This window comes from Belonocnema kinseyi, chromosome 8, assembly GCF_010883055.1.
Source record: "Belonocnema kinseyi isolate 2016_QV_RU_SX_M_011 chromosome 8, B_treatae_v1, whole genome shotgun sequence".
Lineage (NCBI taxonomy): Eukaryota > Metazoa > Arthropoda > Insecta > Hymenoptera > Cynipidae > Belonocnema > Belonocnema kinseyi.
Window position 1 is genome coordinate 122,565,839 of NC_046664.1, and position 23,584 is coordinate 122,589,422.

General features: G+C 33.9%; 1 protein-coding gene across 1 annotated transcript in view; it reads right to left on the minus strand.

Moving 5' to 3' along the window:
- The window catches only part of LOC117178681, a 94,025-nt gene extending 76,914 nt beyond the window's left edge, over positions 1-17,111 (minus strand). The window contains exon 1 of the mRNA XM_033370107.1: positions 17,099-17,111. Coding sequence (XP_033225998.1) covers positions 17,099-17,111 — 13 coding nt within the window. The remainder of the gene's footprint in view (positions 1-17,098) is intronic.
- Positions 17,112-23,584: the final 6,473 nt, after the last annotated feature.

The window sequence follows — 23,584 nt, forward strand, 5'->3', positions numbered from 1 at the left end:
TAGATTTTGAGGCTTTGAATTCTTAGACTTGTATTCACGCTTTAACCGTTTTGATTTGTTTAAATTGGGAAACTGAGTATAACTTAATGTTAATAATAACAAATTAAAATTAAGATGAGCTCATTTTAATTTTTTGAATTATTTAAAATTATTTTTAATTCGTTTAATATCTTTTGAGAACTTCCGAATTCTGTAACATTTTTTGAAATATTTTTAATTTGGTAAATTCTTTGAATTCTTTTGTATATTACACTTTTTTTAATTCTTTGCATTCTAATGAATCCTTTGATTTTTTTAGTTCTTTAAATACAAATATTATTACTTCAAATTAAAAGCAAAGACCTAATACTAAAAAGTCATTTCAATTCATTGAATACTTTTTAATTCTTTGAATTTTTTAAATTCTTTTAGAATCTTTTGAATCCTTTGATTTCGATTGATTTTTTGTCTTTTATTTGTATTCTATTGAATTCTTTACAGTCTGTTGCAATGTTTTCATGGGTGAATTTTTTTAATTCTTTCAATTCGAAAATTAAGGATTCTTATAAATTAATATTAAAAACTTAAAATTAGGGACAGTTCGTTTGAATTTTTTGAATGCATTCGGATTTTGTGACTGCTTATGAATTCTTTGAAATATTTTGCATACTTTTCAATTCTGTAAATTCTTTTGGATACGCTTAAAAGTCTTTAATTTGCAAATAAAGAATCACTTTTTACTCAACAAAAAATTAAAGCGCAGAGTAAAGCGTATAATATCTTTTTTGATGATTCTTTGAATTCTTTCAAATTCTTTGAATTATTTTGAATTCTTTTAATTCTTTCGAGTTCTCTAAATTCCAATTATTTCTTGTAAAAAAGATCCTACTCCATCTTCACTCCACTGGGAATCGAACCACAAAACTTCTGATTTCCGGTCAGGTGCTTTTCCAATTAAGCTATTAGAGGGATCAGAATAAGAACTCTTAATTCAAGAACGTAACGCTAATTTTTAGCTAGGTGTTAATGGTACAATTAATTATTTGAAATTTTTTAAATTTATCTGCTATATCATCAGAGATTGTACCTTAACGATAGTAGATCAACCGTCCAAACCATGAAGGCAGAAAATCTACACAATATCGATGAAGTTAAGAATCTTCAGTAACCGAATATGCTTAACGTCTTAATAAGACTAGATGGAAAATAATATTTTTCAATTCAAATTAAAATTATTTCTTGAAAAAAAGATCCTACTATACCTTCACGCTATTTGGAATCGAACCATAAAACTTCTGAATTCCGGTCAGGTGTTTTTGCAATTTAGCTATTAGAGGGATCAGAATAAGAACTCTTAACTCAAGAATATAACGCTAATTTTTAGCTAGGTGTTAATTATAGCTTAATTTGAAAAGCACCTGACCGGAAATGAGAAGTTTTGTGATTCGATTCCCAATGGAGTGAAGATGGAGTAGATCTTTTTTTCAAGAAATAATTTTAATTTTAATTAAAAAATATTATTTTCCGTCTAGTCTTATTAAGACGTTAGGCATTTTCTGTTATTGAAGATTCTTAACTTGATCGATATTGTTTAGATTTTCTGCCTTCATGGTTTGGAGGGTTGATCTACTGCCTGTAAGGTACAATCTCTAATGATATAGCAGATAAATTTAAAAATTTTTAAATAAATCTTCAAATTCCTGTGAATTATTTAAACTTATTAAATTCTGTTTATTCTTTAGAATTCTCTGCAATGCATGGGTGTTTTGGTGCTTTGAACTATTTGAAACCTTTGAATTCAAAAGTTAAGTATTGCCTAACATTAATATTAAGAACTTAAAATTACGAAGATTTCGTTTGAATTCTCTTAAACCTTTTGTATTCCTTAAATTCTTTAAATGCTTTTTAATCAATTAAACTCGTGTAAATTCTGTGTATTCATTAGAATTATTTGCTATCTGTGGCACTGTTTTGGTGCTTTAAATTTTTTGAAACCTTTGAATTCAATAATTAAGTTTTGATTATTATTAATACTAACAACTTAAAATCACTTAGATTTAGTTTGAATTAAGTAAAACCTTTCATGTTCTTTAAATTCTTTGAAATATTTTAAATTCTTCGAATTCTTTTAAATTCTTTGAATTCTTTTGAATGCTATTGAATTATTTTGAAACCTTTGAATCCGTTAAAAATTCATCAACATGCAAATAAAGAATCACTTAATTCTTCACAAAAAATGCAGCATTTAACAGTAAATTTATAATTTAGATGCTTCAAATCTATTATATTGATTTACCAAAACTATAATAATTATTCTTACCCGCAAAGGAAAGCCAACCGCCCTCATCCACCCTCTGGCTTTTCATATGTCAAAGTGTAGAACATATTTTTTTATGATTCATTGAATTCTTCTAAATTCTTTGAATTCTTTGAATTCTTTGAATTATTTTGAATTATTTTGAATTCTTTGAACCTTTTTGAACTCTTTGAATTCTTTAAATTCTTGTAAATCATTTAAACTCGTCTAAATTCTTTGTATTCATTAGAATGATTTGCAATCCGTAGCAGTGTTTTGGTGATTTGAATTTTTTGAAACCTTTCAATACAAAAATCAAGTATTACTTAACATTAATATTATTAATTTTAAATTATGAAGATTTCGTTTGAATTCTTCAAAATCATTCGGATTCGTTGAATACTTTTGCATACTTTTAAATTCTCTTAATTCTTTTAAATCCGTTAAAAATTCATCAAAATGCAAATAAAGAATCACTTATTGCTTCACAAAAATGCAGCATTTAACAGTAAATTTATAATTTAGATGTTTGAAATTTATTTGATTTATTGACCAAAACTATAATAATTATTTTTACTCAAAAAGAAGAGCCAAACGCCCTCATCCACCCTCTGGCTTTTCATTTGTCAAAGTGTAGAACATCTTTTTTTATGATTCATTGAATTCTCTTAAATTCTTTGAATTCTTTGAAATCTTTTGAATTCTGCGAATTCTTTGAATTTTTTGAATTCTTCTGAATTCTTTAAACTCTTTTAAATTCTTTGAAGTCTCATGAATTCTTTTGAATTCTTTAAAATCTTTTGAATTCTTCTGATTTCTTTGAAACATTTAACTTATTGTAAAATCTTTAAACTCGTCAAATTCTGTGTATTCTTTAAAATGAATCTCTTGAATTATTCAAAACCATTCGGATTCTTTGAATACTTTGCATACTTTTAAATTCTCTTAATTCTTTGAATCCATTTTAAATTCATCAACATGCAAATAAGGAATCACTTATAGATTCACAAAAAATGCAGTATTTAACAGTAAATTTATAATTTAGATGCTTCAAATTAATTTTACTTAATTACAAAAACTATGATAATTATTCTTACTCACAAAGGAAAGAAGACCGTCCTCAAACACCCTATTGCTTTCCATGTGTTAAAGAATAGAACACGTTTTTTTATGATGCATTAAATACTTTTGAATTCTTTCAATTTTTTAAAATCATTGGAATTCATTTTCATTTTGTGTATTTTTTATAATTTTTTATAATTTTTTGCAATACGTTGACTTTTGCATGCTTTGAATTTTTTAAAAACTTTGTATTCAAGAATTAAGTATTGCTCAAAAATAACATTAACAACTTAAAACTAGGCAGATTTCATTTGAGATCTTTGAATAATTTGTGGCACAAAAGCAGGAATTAGTCAATATCCGGCCAATTAAGGCAAGATATAAGCAGGACTTAGTAAATATCTGGCCAATTAAGGCAAGACATGGGTATGACTTAGTAAATATCCGGCCAATTGCGCCATGACCTGAGAAGGACTTAGTAAATATTCGGTCAATTAAGGCAAGACGTGAGCAGGAATTAGTCAATATCAGCCAATTAAGGCAAGATATGTGCAGGAATTAGTAAATATCCGTCCACTTAAGGCAAGACGTGAGTAGGACTAACTAATATCCCACTAATTAAGGCAAGATATGAGGTGGACTAAGTAAATATGCGGCTAATAAAGGCAAGAAATGAGTAGGACTTAGTAAATATCCAGCCAATGAAGGCAAGGCAAGAGCAGGAACTAGTAATAATCCGGCTAATTAAGGCATGGAATGAGCTGGACTAAGTAAATATGCGGCTAATGAAGGCAAGAAATGTATAGGACTAAGTTAATATCCGGCTAATTGAGGCAAGAAATACGGAGGACTTATTCTATATCAGCCAATTAAGGCAAAACATGAGTAGGACTAATAAAATATCTGGCTTATTAAGGCAAGAAATCAGCAAGACATAGGTAATACCTGGCCAATTAAGGCAAGACGTGAGTAGGACTAATTAAATATCCGGCTAATTAAGGAAAGACATGAGCTGAACTAAGTAAATATGCGGCTAATGAAGGCAAGAAATGAGCCGGACTTAGTAAAAACCGGCCAATGAAAGCAAGGCATGAGCAGGAACTAGTAATAATCCGGCTAATTAGGGCAAGGCACGAGCTGGACTAAGTAAATATGCGGCTAATGAAGGCAAGAAATGTGTAGGACTAAGTAAATATCCGGTTAATTAGGGCAAGAAATCAGGAGGACTTAGGAAATATCCGGCTAATGAAGGCAAGACATGAGTAGGACTTAGTCATAATCCGGCCAATGTAGGCTAGACATAAGCAGGACTTAGTAAATATCAGGCCAATTAAGGCGAGACCTGAGTAGGAATTAGTAAATATCCGACCAATTAAGACAAGATATGAGATGGACTTGGTAAATACCTAGCTAATGAAGGCAAGACGTTAATAGGATTAAGTGAATATCCGGACAATTACGGCAAGACATGAGCAGGACCTAGTAAATATGCGGCCAATTAAGGGAAGACATTGGAAGGACTTAGTAAATATCTGGCAATTTATGGCAAGACGTGGGTATGATTTAGTAAATATCCGGCCGATTAAGGCAAGACATAAGCAGGACTTAGTTAATATCCGGCCAATCAAGGTAAGAAGTGAGTTGTACTAATTAAATATCCGGCCAATTAAGGCAAGACATGAGCAGGTCTATTTAAATATCCGGCTAATGAAGTCAAGAAATGAGTAGGACTTAGTAAATATCCGGCCAGTGAAGAAAAGGCATGAGCAGGAACTAGTAAATATCCGGATAATTAAGACAAGACATGAGTACGACTAAGTATATATCCGGCTAATTAAGACAAGCCATGAAAAGGACTTAGTAAATATCCGGCCAATGAAGGCAAGACATAAGCAGCACTTAGTAAATATCCGGCCAATTAAGGCAAGACATGTGTAGGACTAAGTACATATACAGCTAAGTGAGGCAATAAATCAGCTGGACTTGGGAAATATCCGACCAATGAAGGCAAGACATGAGCAGGAATGAGTAAATATCCGGCAAATTAAGGCAAGACTTGAGTAGGACTAAATATATATCCGGCCAATTAAGGCAAGGAATCTGCAGGACTAAGTGAATATCCGGCTAATTAAGGCAAGACATGAGAAGGACTTAGTAAATATCCCGCCAAGAAAGGCAAGACATGAGCAAGACTTAGTAAATATCCGGCCAATAAAGGCAATACATGAGCAGGATTTAATCCATATCAGCCAATTAAGGCAAGACATGTGTAGGAATAAGAAAATATCCGGCTAAATAAGGCAAGAAATCAGCAGGACTTGGAAAATATCCGGCCAATAAAGGCAAGATATGAGCAGTTCTTAGTAAATAACTGGCCAATTTAGGCAAGACATGAGTAGAACTAAGTATATATCCAGCTAATTAAGGCAAGACATGAGAAGGACTTAATAAATATCCGGCCAATGAAGGCAAGACATGAGAAGGACTTAGTAAATATACGGCCAATGAAGGCAAGGCATGAGCAGGAACTAGTAATATTCCGGCTAATTAAGGCAAGGTATGAGCTGGATTAAGTAAATATGCGGTTAATGAAGGCAAGAAATGTGTAGGACTAAGTAAATATCCGGCTAATTAGGGCAAGAAATTAGGAGGACTTTGGAAATATCTGGCTAATGAAGGCAAGACTTGAGTAGGACTAAATAAATATCGGGCCAATTAAGGCAAGAAATCAGCAGGACTAAGTAAATATCCAGCTGATTAGGGAAGAATTGAGAAGGACTTAGTAAATATCCGGCCGAAAAAGGCAAGACATTATCAGAACTTCTTTAATATTCGGACAAATAAAGCCAAAACATGAGTAGGATTTAGTCATTATCAGGCCAATTAAGGCGAGACATGACCAGGAATAAGTAAATATCCGGCTAATTGAGGAAAGACATTATTAGAACTTCGTCAATATACGGACAAATATAGCCAAAATATGAGTAGAACTTAGTTATTATCCGGGCAATTATGGCAAGCCGTGGGTATGACTTAGTTAATATCCGGCAAATTAAAGCAAGAAATGAGTATGACTAAGTAAATATCCGGCTAATAAAAACAAGACATGTGCGGGAGTTAGTAAATATCCGGTAAATTACGGCAACACGTGAGTTGGATTAATTAAATATCCGGTCAATTGAGGCAGGAAATTAGCAGGACTAAGTAAATATATGGCTAATGAAGACAAGACATGTGCAGAGCTTAGTAAATTGCCGGCCAATTAAGGCAACATCTTTGCAGGACTTAGTAAATATCCGTCTAATTAAGGCAAGGCGTGGGTATGAATTAGTAAATATCCGTCCAATTAATACAAGACATGAGCAGGACTAAGTAAATATCCGGCTGATTAAGGAATGACATGTGCGGAGCTTAGTAATTATCAGGCCAATTAAGGCGAAAAATGTGATGGACACAGTAAATTTCCGGCCACTTAAGGCTAGATATGAGCTGGAATTAGTAAACAGCCGGCCAATGAAGGCAAGATATGTGCAGGACTTAGTAAATATCTGGCCAATTAAGGCAAGACATGGGTATGACTTAGTAAATATCCAGCAAATTAAGCCAATACATAAGCCGGATTTAGTGAATATCCGGCTAATTAAGGCAAGACATGTGCAGGGACCAGTAAATATTAGGCCAATTAAGGCGAGACATGAGCAGGACTAAGTAAATATCCGGCCAAATAATGCAAGAAATTAGCAGGACTTAGGGATAATTCTGGCTAGTTAAGACAAGACGGGAGCAGGACTGAGTAAATATCCGACCAATGAAGTCAAGACCTGAGCAGGATTACGTCATTATCTGGCCAATTAGGGCATGAAATGAGCAGGGCTTAGTAAACATACGGCACATTAAGGCCAGAAATTATCATATCTTTGTCAATATTCGGACAGAAGAGCCATAACAAGAGTAAGACTTTGTCATTATCCGTAAATTAAGGCAAGAAATAAGCAGGACTTGGTAAACAGCCGGCGAATTAAGACAAGAAGTGAGTAGGACTTAGTAAATAGCCGGACAATTAAGGCAAGGCATGAGCTGGACATAGTATATATCCGGCTAATTAGGGCAAGGCACGTGCAGAGCTTAGTAAATATCAGGCGAACTGAGGCGAGGCATGTGAAGGACTTGGTAAATATCCGGCCAATTAAGGCAAAACATGAGTAGAACTAAATAAATATCCAACCAATTAAGGCAAGAAATCAGCAGGACTAAGTAAATATCCGTCCAATTATGGCAAGATATAAGCAGGACTTAGTAAATATCTAGCCAATTAAGGCAAGAAATGAGTAAGACTAAGTGAATATCCGCTCAACTAAGGCAATTAATGAGCAATACTTAGTAAATATCCGGCCCATAAAAGCAAAACATGAGCAGGACTTAGTGAATATTCGGCCAATGAAGGCATAACTTTAGCAGGACTTAGTAAATATCCGGCTAATGAAGGCAAGACATGAGCAGGACTAAGTAAATATCCGACCAATTATAGCAAGTTGTAGGTATGTCTTAGTAAATATCCGTCCGACTTGGGCAAGACATGAGCAGGACTTAGTCAATATCCGGTAAATTACGGCAAGAAATGTCGGTGGGACTTAGGAAATATCCGGAAAATTGAGGATATATGACTTAGTAAAATCCGGCCGATTAAGGCAAGGCATAAGCAGGACTTAGTGAATATCAAGCCAATTAAGGCAAGCCGTGAGAACGACTAAGTAAATATCAAGCCAATTAAGGGAAGTAGTCAGCAGCACTTAGGAAATATCTGGCAAATTAAGGCAATACGTGAGTATGACTAAGTAAATATCCGGCAAATTAGGACATGACATGTGCAAGACTAAGTAAATATCCGGCTAATGAAGGCAAGACATGTTCAGAACTTATTAAATTGCTGGCCAATTAAGGCAAGATATGTGCAAGACTTAGTAAATACCAGGTCAATTGCGGCAATACGTGAGTAGGATTAAGTAAATATCCGGTCATTTAAGGCAAGAAATTATGAGGACTTAGGAACTATCTCGCCAATTAAGGCAAGACATGAGCAGGACTTAGTAAATATGAGGTCAATTAAGGGGAGGCATGAGTAGGACTAAGTAAACATCCGGCCAATTAAGGCAAGGCATGTGCAGGACTTAGTACATAACCTGCCAATTGAGGCAAGGTATGTGCAGGACTTAATGAATATCCAGCCAAATATGGCAAGATGTGGGTATGACTTAGTCAGCATCCGGCAAATTACGGCAGGACCTGAGTAGGAATAAGCGAATATCCGGCCAATTATGGCAAGACGTAGGTATCACATAGTTAATATCCGACAAATAAGGCAAGATATAAGCAGAACTTAGTGAAAATCTAGCCAATTAAGGCAAGACAATATCAGAAGTTCTTTAATATGCGGCCAAATAAAGCCAAAACATGAGTAGAACTTAGTCGTTATCAGGCCAACTAAGGCCACACATGACCAGGACTTAGTGAATAACCGGCTAATTAAGGAAAGTCGTGACTAGGACTAAGTAAATATCCGGCCAATGAAGGCCAGAAATTTGCAGAACTTTGTCAATATTCTGACAAATAATGCCAAAACATGAGTAGGACTAAGTCATTATCTGACCAATTGAGGCAAGACATGAGGGGGACTTAGTAAATATCGGGCTAATGAAGGCAAGACATGTGCAGAGCTTAGTAAATATCCGGCCAATTACGACTAAACATGAGTAGGATCAAGTAAATATCCAGTCAATTAAGGCAGAAAATTAGCAGGACTTAGGAAGAATTCTGGCAAATTGAGGCAATACATGAGCCGGACTTAGTAAATATCCGGCTAATTAAGGCAAGACGTGAGTAGGGCTAAATAAATATCCGGCCAATTAAGGCAAGTAATCAGCAAGCCTTAGGAATTATCCGGAAAATGAAGGCAAGACTTGAGCAGGACTTAGTAAATATCCAGCTAATTAAGGCAAGACATGTTCAAGGGCTTAGTAAATATCAGGCCAATTAGGGCGAGACAGGAATAGGACTAAGTAAATATATAGCCAATTTAGGGAAGAAATTAGCAGGACTTAGGAGGAATCCTGGCTAATTAAGGTAAGGCGGGAGCAGGACTTAGTAAATATCCGGCCAATGAAGGCAAGAAATGAGCAGTATTATGACATTATCTGGCCAACTAAGGCAAGATATGAGAAGAACTTAGTAACCATCTGGCCAAGTAAGGAAAGACATGGGTATGACTTATTAAATATCCGGCTCATTAGAGCAAGACATTATCAGATCTTTGTCAATATTCGGACAAATAAGGCCATTAAAAGAGTAGGACTTTGTCATTATCCGTAAATGAAGGCAAGAAATAAGCAGGACTTGGTAAATATTCGGCCAATTAAGACAAGGAGTGAGTAGGACTTAGTAAATATCCGGACAATTAAGGCAAGACATGAGCAAGACATAGTAAATATCCTCTAATTAAGGCAAGGCATGTGCAGGGATTAGTAAATATCAGGCCAATTAAGGCGAGTAATGTGAAGGACTTAGCAAATATCCGGTCAATTAAGGCAAGACATGAGTAGGACTAAATAAATATCCAACCAATTAAGGCAAGAAATCAGCAGGACTTTCTAAATATCCGGTCAATGAAGGCAAAAAATTAGCAGGACTTTGGAAATATCCCGCGAATTAAGGCAAGATATGAGTAGGACTTAGTAAATATCTGGTTAATTAAGACAAGACATGGGTATCACTTAGTAAATATCCGGAAAATTGAGGCAAGAAATAAGCAACACTTATTAAATATTCGGCTAATTAAGGCAAGACGTGAGTAGGACTAAGTGAATATCCGGCAAATTAAGGCAAGTAATCAGCAAGGCTTAGAAAATATCCGCCAATAAGGGCAAGGCATGTGCCGCACTTAGTCATTATCCTGCCAATTAAGGCAAGACATAAGCAGGACTTATTAAATATTAGGCCAATTAAGGCAAGAAATAAGAAGGACTAAGTAAATATCCGGCCATTTGAAGCAATAAATTAGCAGGACTATGTAAATATCCGGCTAATGAAGACAAGACATGAGTAGGACTTAGTAAATATTCGGCCAATGAAGGCAAGACATAAGCAGGACTTTGTAAATATCCGGCCAATTATGGTAAGACGAGGGTATGACTTAGGAAACATTCGGCCAATTAACGCAAGACATGAATAATACTTAGACAATATCTGGCCAATTAAGGCAAGCAATGAGTAGGACTAAGTAAATATCCGGCCAATTAAGGCAAGTCATTTGCAGGACTTAGTGAATAGCCGGCCAATTCAGGCAAGAAATTAGTAGGACTTAGGAAGAATTCTGGCTAATTAAGGCAAGGCGGGAACAGGACTTAGTAAATATCCGGCCAATGAAGGCATGACGTGGGCAGGAATACGTCATTATCTGTCGAAGAAAGGCAAGTCATGAGCAGGACATAGTAAATATCGGGCCTATTAAGGCGACAAATGTGCAGGACTTAGTAAATGACCGGCCAATTAAGGCAATGCATGAGCAGGACTTAGTAAATATCCGGCTAATTGAGGCAAGACATGAGCAGTGCTTAGTCTATATCCAGCCAATTAAGGCAAGCCATGAGTAGGACTTAGACAATATCTGGCCAATTAAGACAATCTATAAGTAGAAATAAGTAAATATCCGGCCGACTAAGGCAAGAAATGAGCAGGATGTAGGAAATATACGGTCAATTAAGGTAAGCAATTTGCACGACTCAGTAAATAGCCGGCCAATTAAGGCGAGACATGAGCAGGACTCAGTCTATATACGGCTAATGAAGATAAGGCTTGAGCAGGACATCGTAAATATCCGGCCAATTAATGCAAGAAGTGAGTAGGACTGAGTAAATATCCGTCCTGTCAAGACAAGACATGAGCAGGACTAAATAAATATCCGGCTAATGAAGGCAAGACATAAGCAAAGCTTAGTAAATAACCGGCCAATTGAGGCAACATATTTGCAGGACTTAGTAAATATCCTGTCAATTACGGCAAGAAATGAGTAGGATTAAGTAAATATCCACTCAATTAAGGCAGCAAATTAGCAGGACTTAAGAAATATCCCGCAAATTAAGGCAAGATATGAGCAGGATTACGTCAATATTTGACTAATTAAGGCAAGAAATTAGCAGTACTTAGTAAGTATCCAGCCAATTAAAGCAAGAAGTGGGTAGGACTAAATAAATATCTGACTAATTAAGACCAGACATGTGCAGTTCTAAGTAAATATCCGGCTAATGAAGGCAAGACACGTGCACAGCTTTGTAATTTGCCGGCCAATTAAGGCATGAAATGTGCAGGACTTAACAAATATCCGGACAATTGCGGCAAGACATGAGTAGGATTAAGTAAATATCCGGTCAATTAAGGCAAGGTATTATCAGTACTTAGGAAATATCAGTCCTAATAAGGCATGAAATGAGCAGGACTTAGCAAATGTCCTGCCAATTAAGGCAAGACATTATCAGAGCTTCGTCTATATTCGGACCAATAAAGCCAAAACATGAGTAGGGCTTAGTCATTATAAGTCAATTAAGGCAAGAAATGAGCAGGACTTGGTAAATATCCGGCTAATTAAGACAAGAAGTGAGTAGGACTTAGTAAATAGCCGGCTAATTAAGGCAAGACATGTTCGGGGCTTTGTAAATATCAGGCAAATTAAGGCGAGACATGTGCAGGACTTAGTAAATAACCGGCCAATTAGGGAAATTCATGAGTAGGACTAAGTAAATATCCGGCCTATTAAGGCAAGAAATGAGCAGGATGTAGGAAATATACGGCCAATTAAGGCAAGCAATTTGCACGACTCAGTAAATAGCCGGCCAATTAAAGCGAGACATGTGAAGGACCTATTAAATATCTGGCCAATTAAGGCAAGATATGTGCAGGACTTGGTAAATATCTGGCCAATTAAGGCAAGACATGGGTATGACTTAGTGAATATCCGGCCGATTAAGGCAACGCATGAGCAGGACTTAGTAAATATCCTGCCAATTAGGGCAAGACGTGAGTAGGGATAAGTAAATATCCGGCCAATTAAGGCAAGTAATCAGCAAGACTTAGGAAATATCCAGCAAATTAAGGCAAGACATGAGCAGGACTAAGTAACTATTCGGCCAATGAAGGCAAAACTTGAACAGGACTTTGTAAATATCAGGCCAATTAGGGCGAGACATGAGTAGGTCTAAGTAAACATCTGGACAATTAAGGCAAGGTATTTGCAGGACTTAGTAAATGGCCCGCCAACTGAGGCAAGATATGTGCAGGACTTTGTGAATATCCGGCCAATTATGGCAAGACATGAGCAGGATATAGTAAATATCCGGTTATTTAAAGCAAGGCATGTGCATGGCTTAGTAAATATTAGGCCAATCACGGCACTAAGTAAATATCCGTCCACTTAATACAAGATATGTGCAGGACTAAGTAAGTATCCGGCTAATGAAGGCACGACATGTGCAGAGCTTAGTAAACAAACAGGCAGTTAAGGCAACATATTTGCAGGACTAAGTAAATATCCGGTCAATTACGGCAAGAAATATGTAGTATTAAATAAATATCTGGTCACTTAAGGCAGGGAATTAGCAGGACTTATGAAATATCCCGCCAATTAAGGCAAGATATGAGCAGGACTTAGTAAATATGAGGCTAATTAAGGCGAGACATGAGTAGGACTAACTAAATATCCGGCTAATTAAAGCAAGAGTTTAGCAGGACTTATGAAATATCTGGACCATTGAGGCAAGATATGAGCAGGATTACGTCAATATCTGGCCAACTAAGGCAAGAAATGATCAGTACTTAGCAAATATCCAGCCAATTAAGGCAAGGCAGGAGCAGGACTTAGTTAATATCCTGTCGCTTATGGCAATACGTGAGTAGGACTTAGTAAATATCCGGCCAATTAAGGCAAGACATGAGCAAGACTACGTCAATATCCGGCCAATTAAGGCAAGACGTGAGCAGAACTTTGTAAATATCCGGCCAATTAGGGCAAGGCGTTATCAGAACTTCGTCAATATTCGAACAAGTAAAGCCAAAACATGAGTAGGACTTAGCCATCGTCTGGACAATTAGGGCAAGACGTGTGTAGGACTTTGTCAATATCTGGCCAATTAAGGTAAGTAATCAGCAGGTCTTCGGAAATATCCGGCAAATTAAGGCAAGACCTGAGCAGGACTTAGTAAATATCTGGTCAATTATGGCAAGACGTGGGTATGACTTAGTTAGTATCCGACAATTAAGGCAAGATATATGCAGGAATTAGTAAAGATGTAGCCAATTAAGGCAAGAATTGAGTATGACTATGTGAATATACGACCAATTAAGGGAAGACATGAGCAGGACTTAGTAAATATCCGGCCAATTGAAGCATAAATGAGTAAGACTAAGTAAATATCCGTCCAATTAAGACAAGGCACGAGCAGGTCTAAGTGAATATCAGGCTAATGAAGGAAAGACATGTGCAGAGCTTAGTAAATAAGCGGCCAATCAAGGAAAGATATTTGCAGGACTTAGTACATTTCCGGTCAATTACGGCAAGACATGAGTAGGATTAAGTAAATATCCGGTCAATTAAGGCAGGAAATCAAAAGGACTTATGAAATATTCCGCCAACTAAGGCAAGACCTAAGCAGGACTTAGTAAATATCCGGCCAATTATGGCAAGACGTGGGTATGAGTTAGTAAGTATCCGACAATTAAGGCAAGATATATGCAGGAATTAGTAAATATCTAGCCGATTAAGGCAAGACGTGAGTATGACTAATTGAATATACGGCCAATTAAGGGAAGACATGAGCTGGACTTAGTAAATAGCGGACCAATTAAGGCGAGACTTGAGTAGGACTTTGTCAATATCCGGCCAATTAAGGCAAGAAATTATCAGAACTTCTTTAATATTCGAGCAAATAAAACCAAAACCTGAGTACGACTTACTCCTTATCCGGCCAATTAAGGCAAGGTATGAGCAGGACTTATTAAATATCCGGCCAATTAAGGCAAGATATGACCAGGACTTAGTAAATATCTGGCCAATTAAGACGAGACATGGGTATGACTTAGTAAACATCGGGCCAATTGAGGCAAAACATGAGCAGGACTTAGTAAATGTCCGGCTAATTAAGGGAAGACGTGTGTAGAACTAAGTGAATATCCGGTCAATGAAGGCAAGACATGAGCAGGATTACGTCAATATCTGGCTACTTAAGGCAAGACGTGAGTAGGACGAAGTAAATATCCGGCCAAATAAGGCAAGTAATCAGCAGGACTTAGGAAGAATTCTGGATAATTAAGGAAGACGGGAGCAGGACTTAGTAAATATCCGGCCAATTAGTGCAAGACATGAGCAGGGCTTAGTAAATGTCCGGACAATTAAGGCTAGACATTTTCAGAACTTTGTCAATATCCGGCCAATGAAGGCAAGACATGAGCAGGACTTAGTCATTATCTCGCCCATTAAGGCTAGACGTGAGCAGAACTTTGTAAATATCCGGCCAATTAGGGCAAGGCATTATCAGAACTTCGTTAATATTCGGACAAGTAAAGCCAAAACATGAATAGGACTTAGTATTTATCCGGCTAATTAAGGCAAGTCACGAACAGGACTTAGTAAATATCATGCGAATGAAGGCGAGACATGAGCAGAACTACGTTAATATCTGGCTAGTTAAGGCAAGACGTGAGCAGGGCTTAGTAAATATCCCGCCAATTAAGGTCAGACATTTTCTGAACTTTGTGAATATTCGGACAAGCAAAGCCAAAAAATGAGTAGGACTTAGACATTATCCGGCCAATCAAAGCAAGACATTAGCAGGACTTAGTAAAAATCTGGCCAATTATGGCAAGACGTGGGTATGACTTAGTTAATATTTTGCCGATTAAGCCAAGACATGAGCAGGACTTAGTAAATATCTGACCAATTAAGGCAAGACGTGAGTAGAACTTAGTAAATATCCGGCCAATTAAGGCAAGACATTATCAGAACTTCGTCATTATTCGGACAAATAAAGCCAAAACATGAGTACGATTTAGCCATCATCTGGGCAATTAGGGCAAGGCGTGTGTAGGACTTTGTCAATATCTGGCCAATTAAGATAAGAAATTATCAGAACTTCTTTAATATTCGGACAAATAAAGCCAAAACATGAGTAGGGCTTCGTTTTTATCCGGCTAATTAAGGCAAATCATGGGCAGGACTCAGTAAATATCAGGCCAATTTAGGCAAGATGTTAATAGGACTTATTAAATATCCAGCCAATTAAGGCAAGATATGTGCAGGACTTAGTTAATATCCGGCCAATTGAGGCAAGATATTTGCAGGACTAAGTAAATATTAGGCCAATTAAGGCAAGACGTGAGTAGGACTTTGTAAATGTCCAGCCAATTAAGGCAATACACGAGCAGGACTTAGTAGGTATATAGCCAATTAAGGCAAGACATGAGCAGGACTTAGTCAGTATCTCGCCATTGAGGGCAAGACATATTTATCTGTTTTGTGGTGCAATTTAATTAGACAAAGCGCTACCACAATGTCGACAGTGATATATTTGTAGTTGCGTGGTCAAGGATGCTTCAAAGTGTCGTGTATGGAAACAATTTGGTTAAATTTAATTTTTTGGAGTCGAATAATGTATCAATAAATAACAAGAAACGTTTCCAGCTATCATGTGTAGTTTCTTCGCAGTAAATTTTCAAACATAGTTCTAAATCCTGGCACGAAATTAAAAATACTAAATACTCGCGCACTGTGGCCCTTCCGAGTCAACAGTTGAAACCGCCCTCGCCCTGCTCCTCTGAGAAGCCGCATGAGCCAGCAGTTCTAGGAAGGTCGAAAACGGGGTGGGGGGGGGGCTGCAATCCACAGTTTGATGTATAACTTTAGATAAACATTAGCAACTCAAAATTATGAAAAATTCATTTTAATTCTTTTAAAAATGTATGATTCTTTAAATGCTTCACATTATCTTGAGCCTTTTGAATTCTTCTGATTCTTTAAACCAAAAAAATTAGATATTAATTTGGATTAAAATTAACCTAAAATTCAAAATTCAGTTGAATTTTTTGAATGCATTTGGATGTGTATATTTGTGTGCAGTATGAAGCGTTGGATAATATGAGACACGAAGTAATTTTACACGTTGGATAATGTGACACACGGGTATTTGTGGCATCTGGTGATGCGCAGCATGGGGTATAAGCTTTTGGCAAGGGTAGTATATTTCGTACAATATTCGGTAATAATATAATGCATTTCTGAAACAGCAAAAAATGGATATGGTTATTCAGATTGGGATTTCGTAATTTTAGGCGAGCAATCAGAGTTTCGATGGACAGTTAGGAAAAGCACAAGAGTTATATCTATTTTTTAACGAATTGTGTCTTACTTTGAATACACCCTATTCTTAAAGATACTTTTATTCCCTACTTTTTAAAATATTGTATCTAATAAATAATAGTTTTAAAATAACATCAAGATATGACATATGGGGTCATACGGTACGCTACGTAATATGCCACACAGGCAATTGTGGATTTCTGAAATAGCGGCAACACACAGTAGACGGTTTTTTTGAAACTGTGTCCCAAAATCGAACAGATTTAGATAAGAATTACCTAGAGGGATACTTCTTATTTCAATTTAAGAAGAATCTTGATCACATACAGGAAAACTATAAAGAAAAAGTAAAAGAAATGTCTTACCTCGCAAATGCATGTTGAAGTGGGTATTGTCGGCAAAATATTTCGCGTATTTATTATCGCGGACACTTGGAAGTTAGATTTAATGTTTGATACGTGAACTTCTATAAATTTATGCATTACAACTGCGATTTTTTTATCGCTGATTCTGAACTTCAAATTTCAAGATACGAAACGGTGCATCCAATATTGCGGATAATAAATTTAAGAAAAAAAAATTTGACCTGAAATATTTCAAATTAATTCAATTTAGAAATACGTATGAACCTGAATTGAATCTTTTATCTTTGCTATTATTTTCTCAACATCCCTGACTTTGAAAGCTTCGATTTTTTTTTATATTTAAAAGATCTTTTAGAATTCCAAAATATTTCTCAACATTTCAAAATCTTTCTGAGATTTTGGACTTAAAAAAGGAAATTTGTGACAAGAATTATAATTCTGTGTTGGAACATCAGATCATTTTTGGTCATAAGAATTCCAGTTCAAATTTTCATCAGAGGATTGAGTGAATACTTATCATTACTTTATCATTAATAATTTGTTATTAATGGTTATTTATTACAATTACATTTGTATCCAAAAAGATGAGTATTTATTCATAGAAAGTTTGTTTAGATTCGTTGATGATATTGAAACAAATATTAAGGCCCTCACAAGCACCCAGATGTTAATATTTATTGTCATGTTTAATAAATTTAAACGTTGATAATTTAAGTTTAAAAGTTGAAAGTTTCTGACAAAATTGGACTTTTAATCCCGAAGAGATCAATTCTAAATGAAGACTTAATTTCTACCTAAAAAACATGAATTAGTAGCTAAACTGTTGCATTTATAACTAAATAGAAATACTCTTTAGCGAAAATACACAAATTTTCATTAAAAAAATTAAATTTTAAAGTGTAGAAGGTGGTATACATTTTTGATTAAATTTTGAAGCAACCAGTTGAAGTTTCAATTCAAACAGAGGAAGTTTTTAGCAGACAATTGAATTTTTAACAAATAAGTTAACTTTTAGTCATAAGAGATGATTGTTTACCAAAAAATATTCATTATCTATATACCAAGAAACATTTTCAACAAACAATTAAATTTTCGACCAAAATATAAGACACTTCAATAAAACAGTTGAGCTTTCAATATCGAATCAAAAAATTTTTAAAGATTTCAACAGATTTTTAAATATTTCAAAAAATTTCTGAGATCTCCGATTTGAAACAGGGAATGCTGCATCAGAATTATGATTCTGTGCTGGAACATCAGATAATTTTTGTTTAAAAGAATTATTCTTCTGCTTTAAGCAGGTAATTTAAAAAAAATTATGATTCTGACTTTAAAAAAGGATTTTTCTCCTGTTCGAAATTAAAAATTATAGCTTGCAGTTTCACAATTTATAATCATAATTTTCCCTGTTTCAAAGTCTAGAGTATAATTTTTTATGGGAATTCCTTTTCTCAATTGTGTCAATTAAAAATCTTTACTGAAATTCCCTATCCCTCTGCCAGTGACAAAAATAATTTTTAATTACTATTTATAATGTTAGCATGGCTGCTTGAAGAAAGTTCAATCAGTGACTAATTAACTAAAAAGTCACTAAAACTGACTACTGTTTACGTAGAAAGAGACATGCATGTCAATACAGAATTATATCTACAGAGTCCGGCGCTCGAAGTGTAACCAATTAAAAAGGCTTAATAAGCCATTATGTGGACGTTATGAAGTTCAGAACGTTGTTTTTCAGCCATTCTTGGTTCACTCGAGCTTTGTGAGACCGTGCAGAGTCCTGTTCAAACGTCCATGGTCTACCACCGAAATGTTTGTCCGCCCACGGCTTCAATGCAACCTCCAGAATACTTTCCCGATAATATTTGGCATTAAACTTGACGCCAGGCTCGATGAAAACGATTGGAGATAGCCCATCTGCGGTTACAGCGGCCCGAACCATTATCTTTTGCGGGTGCTGCCTCCTGGTGGCCAATCGATGACTTAAATTCTCGTATGAACGGTCGGTCAAGTAAACCCTATCGTTTTGAGAGTTTACGAATTGCTCAATTGAATACATTTTCTCGTCAGAAAACACAATGTTCGGAAATTATCTGCTTTCGGCCAAGGGAAGCAACTGCTTCGCTCTCTCGAGTCTAACTTGTTGCTGCTTCGGTGGCAGATCATGCGCCTTTTGGATCTTGTAAGGCTTGACCTTGAGATCATTTTTCAGTATGCGGCGGATGCTATGGTGATGTTTCAGTCTTTTGATGACCACCTCCATGACGTTTTGCGATGCTACCAGTATTATTGTAACGAGTTATGGTCCGATAAACAAAATCTTTATTCACTTTAAGGTGATTGAGCTCACGAATTATCGCTGGTTGTGATTTTCCAGCTAAATATAAAGCAATCACACTATTACGTTTGAAATCCATCACTGATTTTTTTCGCGTTGACTTTTAGCAAAATGCTTTTGTGCCCTTCTAAACAATACTCCGAACTGTCATTCAGCAAACTTTTTCACAGCTGATGCTCATGCGTCAGCTGCACGAGCGTTCTGAAGTTGGTTACACTTTGAGTGCCGGACCCTGTACTGAAAAATTTTGAATTGATTATACATTAAATTTATCGGCTTGCATTTACAAGATTTAATAAAGTTTGATTGCTGGATTAGGGACAGAACGTTAAGATCGCAATTGCTACAGTAAATTTTACAAGTAATGTTCAGAAAAATTGTAATTAATTTGATCACAAACTAAGTTGTATTTTGATGCTTGCAATAGGAATTTAAAAAACAAAAAATCATAACTTAAAGTAATTTTATTTTTAATAGAGCAGACTTTACTTATTATTACAACGATTGTACTCTTAGAGACGTGGTACTTAGCACTAAAAAATACTGTAATTAATAATCGATATCGATTATGAAATAAAACTACATAAGATTATTTTGAAACTGGGACCTTATTTGTGATATTTTCGTAATGTCTAGTTATTTTACATATTCTAATATATTTCCGTATATTCCAAATTTTTATTTGAAGTTAAATATTGATTCTCGACAGTAAATCGCTCCTCGACTTCACAGCCTAAAATACTCTCAAAACATGACCAATAGGGTATTTTTTTCACGAAAATAAGGTAATAATGGAAAAATAAATTCTTTGAAATAACGTGAATACAGATATCCTATTGAATTTCATATGAAATGCTTTCAATTTTTAAACTTTCAGTTGATAAAATAAATTAAAATAAAATTGTAACCAAAAATAGAATAGTTGAAATTTCCGTTAAAAATCTAATTCTTAAGCCAAAAATCTTATTTTCAGAAAAATAGTTCAATTTTCTAATGGAATAGTAAAATTTTTAGTTGAAAAATTAATTTTCAACCTATAATATCAAAACAAAAGAAATTAATATTTAACAAAAGTGTTTAACTTTTAACTGCAAGTAGACAAAGTTTAAAGAAAAAAGGTAAAGGAAAAATTAAACAAAAAATTTTTAAATTGAGAAAAATTTTCTCTTCGAAATACAACCTCTACTATAAATGTACGTGAAGCACTTTTTTGTGAATTCAAAAGAAGGACATTTTTAATTATGCTGAATGTTGACTTGGAACAGAGATTTTTTAAACTCTTTTCTACTAAATCAGTTTTAATTCTTTAAAAAAAATTTCCGTTCCATGTGAAAAATTCCCAGTTCCAAGCGAAATAATATTTCTTTGACGAAACTCACTTCTGAAAAAATGATAATTATTTTAACTCATATACTCTGCAACTGTAGGTAAAGTAGATATCATTTTTCAAAATTGAGCAAAATTATTGAAATAATGAATATAATGAGTCAGCTGAATCATATTCAATCAGTCAGCCGCGATACAAATATCAAAAGAGGCTCTTAATTCTTCAGATATCACATTTCTTTTAGTATCTACATGAAAAAAGAAACTTAATCAATCAGATAAAAATAAAAATTTTCAATTTACTTAAATTTAACAATTCTTAATTTAAATACGCATAGAATACACAAATTCTGAATTTAAAGTTAAAAGTTTAAATTCTAGATTTCAGAGAAAAATGCTCAAATAAAATGAATCCAGATTTTTCAGTTTTTCCGTTTTTCCCTGTCAAGTTTTTTAATTTTTCAGGTCAACTGAAAGGAAAATTTTCATATTTGCCGCTAAACGAAAAACATTTATTTTAATTCATGACGTTTATTCTAAACATCATTCAACACAACAGAGCAAAAAATTGAAAAATAAATGAATTTTGAAACAAATACTTAAATTTCCCACTAAAAAATATCAGTTTATAACAAAGATTGGAATGGTTAAACTTTTATTTGAAAAAATTAACTTTAATTAAAATCAACAAATAAAATGGATTTTCAACCAAATAATTAGCTTTTCAAGCTAATTGATAAATGTTCTACTAAAATGACGAATCTCTAAATGGAATAGTTGAATTTTAAATAAAAAAGATGAGTTGTGACCTAAAACAATGAATTATCAACTGAAACAGTTGCATTTTCGACAGCAAAAAATTAATTCAAACTAAAAAAGATAAATTGTCCATCAAACCTTAAATAATTAAACGTTCAATTAAAAATGTATGCCCAACCAAACAAATAAATTTTCAATCGCAACTATGGAATAAACAATTAGAATAAGTTAGTTTACTTTTCACAACAGCAAAAAAAACGTTCCCAAAAATATGATTGTCAAGAAGAGTTATATACATTTTTAAACAAAGTGATGAATTTTTAACTAAAATTTTAAATCTTTATCTTCGAAATAGAGGAATTTTAAAACGGAAAGATGAAATTTTTAGTAAAACGCTTATTTTCTTACTAGAATAATTGAACTTAAAAAAAAATGAATTTCCAACACAGAAGATTCATTTTTACCAAAAAAGATGAATTTTCAACCAAAGAAGATAATTTTTTAACTAAAAATTGAATAATTAAATTTTTAGTCCTGAAATAAATTTTCAACCAAAGAAATTAATTTTTCTTTCAAATGATGAATCTTTGACCAAAAAAATTTTAATCAGATAGTTTAACTTTCAGCCAAGTTTAAAAAAGATAATTTTAAAAGAAGAAAAGCAGATTTTTAACAAAGTATGTGGATTTTCAACGACATAGTTAAATTTTTAATTGAAAAAGACAAATTATCATTCAAATTGTTGAACTTTAAACTAGTATATCTAAATTTTCAACAAAAAATGGACAATTATATTTGGAACCAAAAAGATGAATTTTAAAATCAAATTATGAATCTTCGACTTGAATAGTTGAATTATAGGTATATACCAAAAATATGAATTTTCAACTATGAAGAACAATTTGCTACAAAAAGAGGATTTTTCTTTCACAGAGTAAATACATTTTTAAACAAATAGTTAAATTTCTGGATATAAAATATTTATATCGAATCAAATACTTGAATTTTCATTTAAAAAAATACAAGTTCGTCCAAAAATATAAGTTAAATTTTCTGGTAGAAATGTAAATATTACCAAACAACAAAAAACAGCTGGAGTTGTAGAATAGGGGCGTCACATATTTTTTAGCCGGAAAAATATTTGTTTTTTTTTTGTCGACAAAAAAATAATTTTCAACCAAAAAAAAACAACAAATTTTCAAGAAAATATTTAAATTTTAGGTAAAAAATTCCTTTTCTTTAAAAAAAAAAACAACTTTTCAATCAAATAGCTCATTTTTCGAATATAGAAAGAAATTTGAATTAAAATGATAAAACTTCTATGACAAAAATTAATTTTTATATGTTTTATATTTTAATTTCAAGAATGAGAGAATAGTTGAATTTTCCTTTGAAAATCTAGTTTTTAATAACAAAAACAACTGATTTTCAGAAAAATATTTAAATTTTTTACTAGAATAGTTAAATTTTTAGTTGAAAAATTGATTTTCAACAATTTAGTTATATTTTTAAAAAGAGATCAATTTTCAATTCAAATGATGCATCTCGCAACAAAAAAATTAATTTTTTAACAAAAGTGTTTAGCTTTTAACTGAATCACAGTTTTAATTATTTAAAAATTTAAAAACTTTCAGTTGAAAAAACTGCAATAGTTGTTTTTTAAGCAAAAAATATGAGTTTTTAACTCAAACAGTAAATTTTAACTGAAACAGTTGCATTTTCAACCAAAACAAATTAATTATCATTAAAAAATATAACTTTCTCCGCAAAACTTAAACACTTAAATTTTAAGTTGGAAAAATTAGTGCTTAGCCGAACAAATGAATTTTCGATCAGAACTATGGATACTTATCTTAAATTTGGAAAAGGACTCCTTCAACTTGTGACGAATGCACATGCCAAACATTCGCTGATCCAAGTGAAATTATATTTCTTCACGAAAAATCCTTGTCCTAAAATTCGGTTTCACTCGTGTCACTTCGATGACCTTCGCCAATCGTCGTGTATTAATGTTGTTGCCAAAAAGAACTTGTCTAGTTGAGAAGAGATAAGTTATCAGAGAA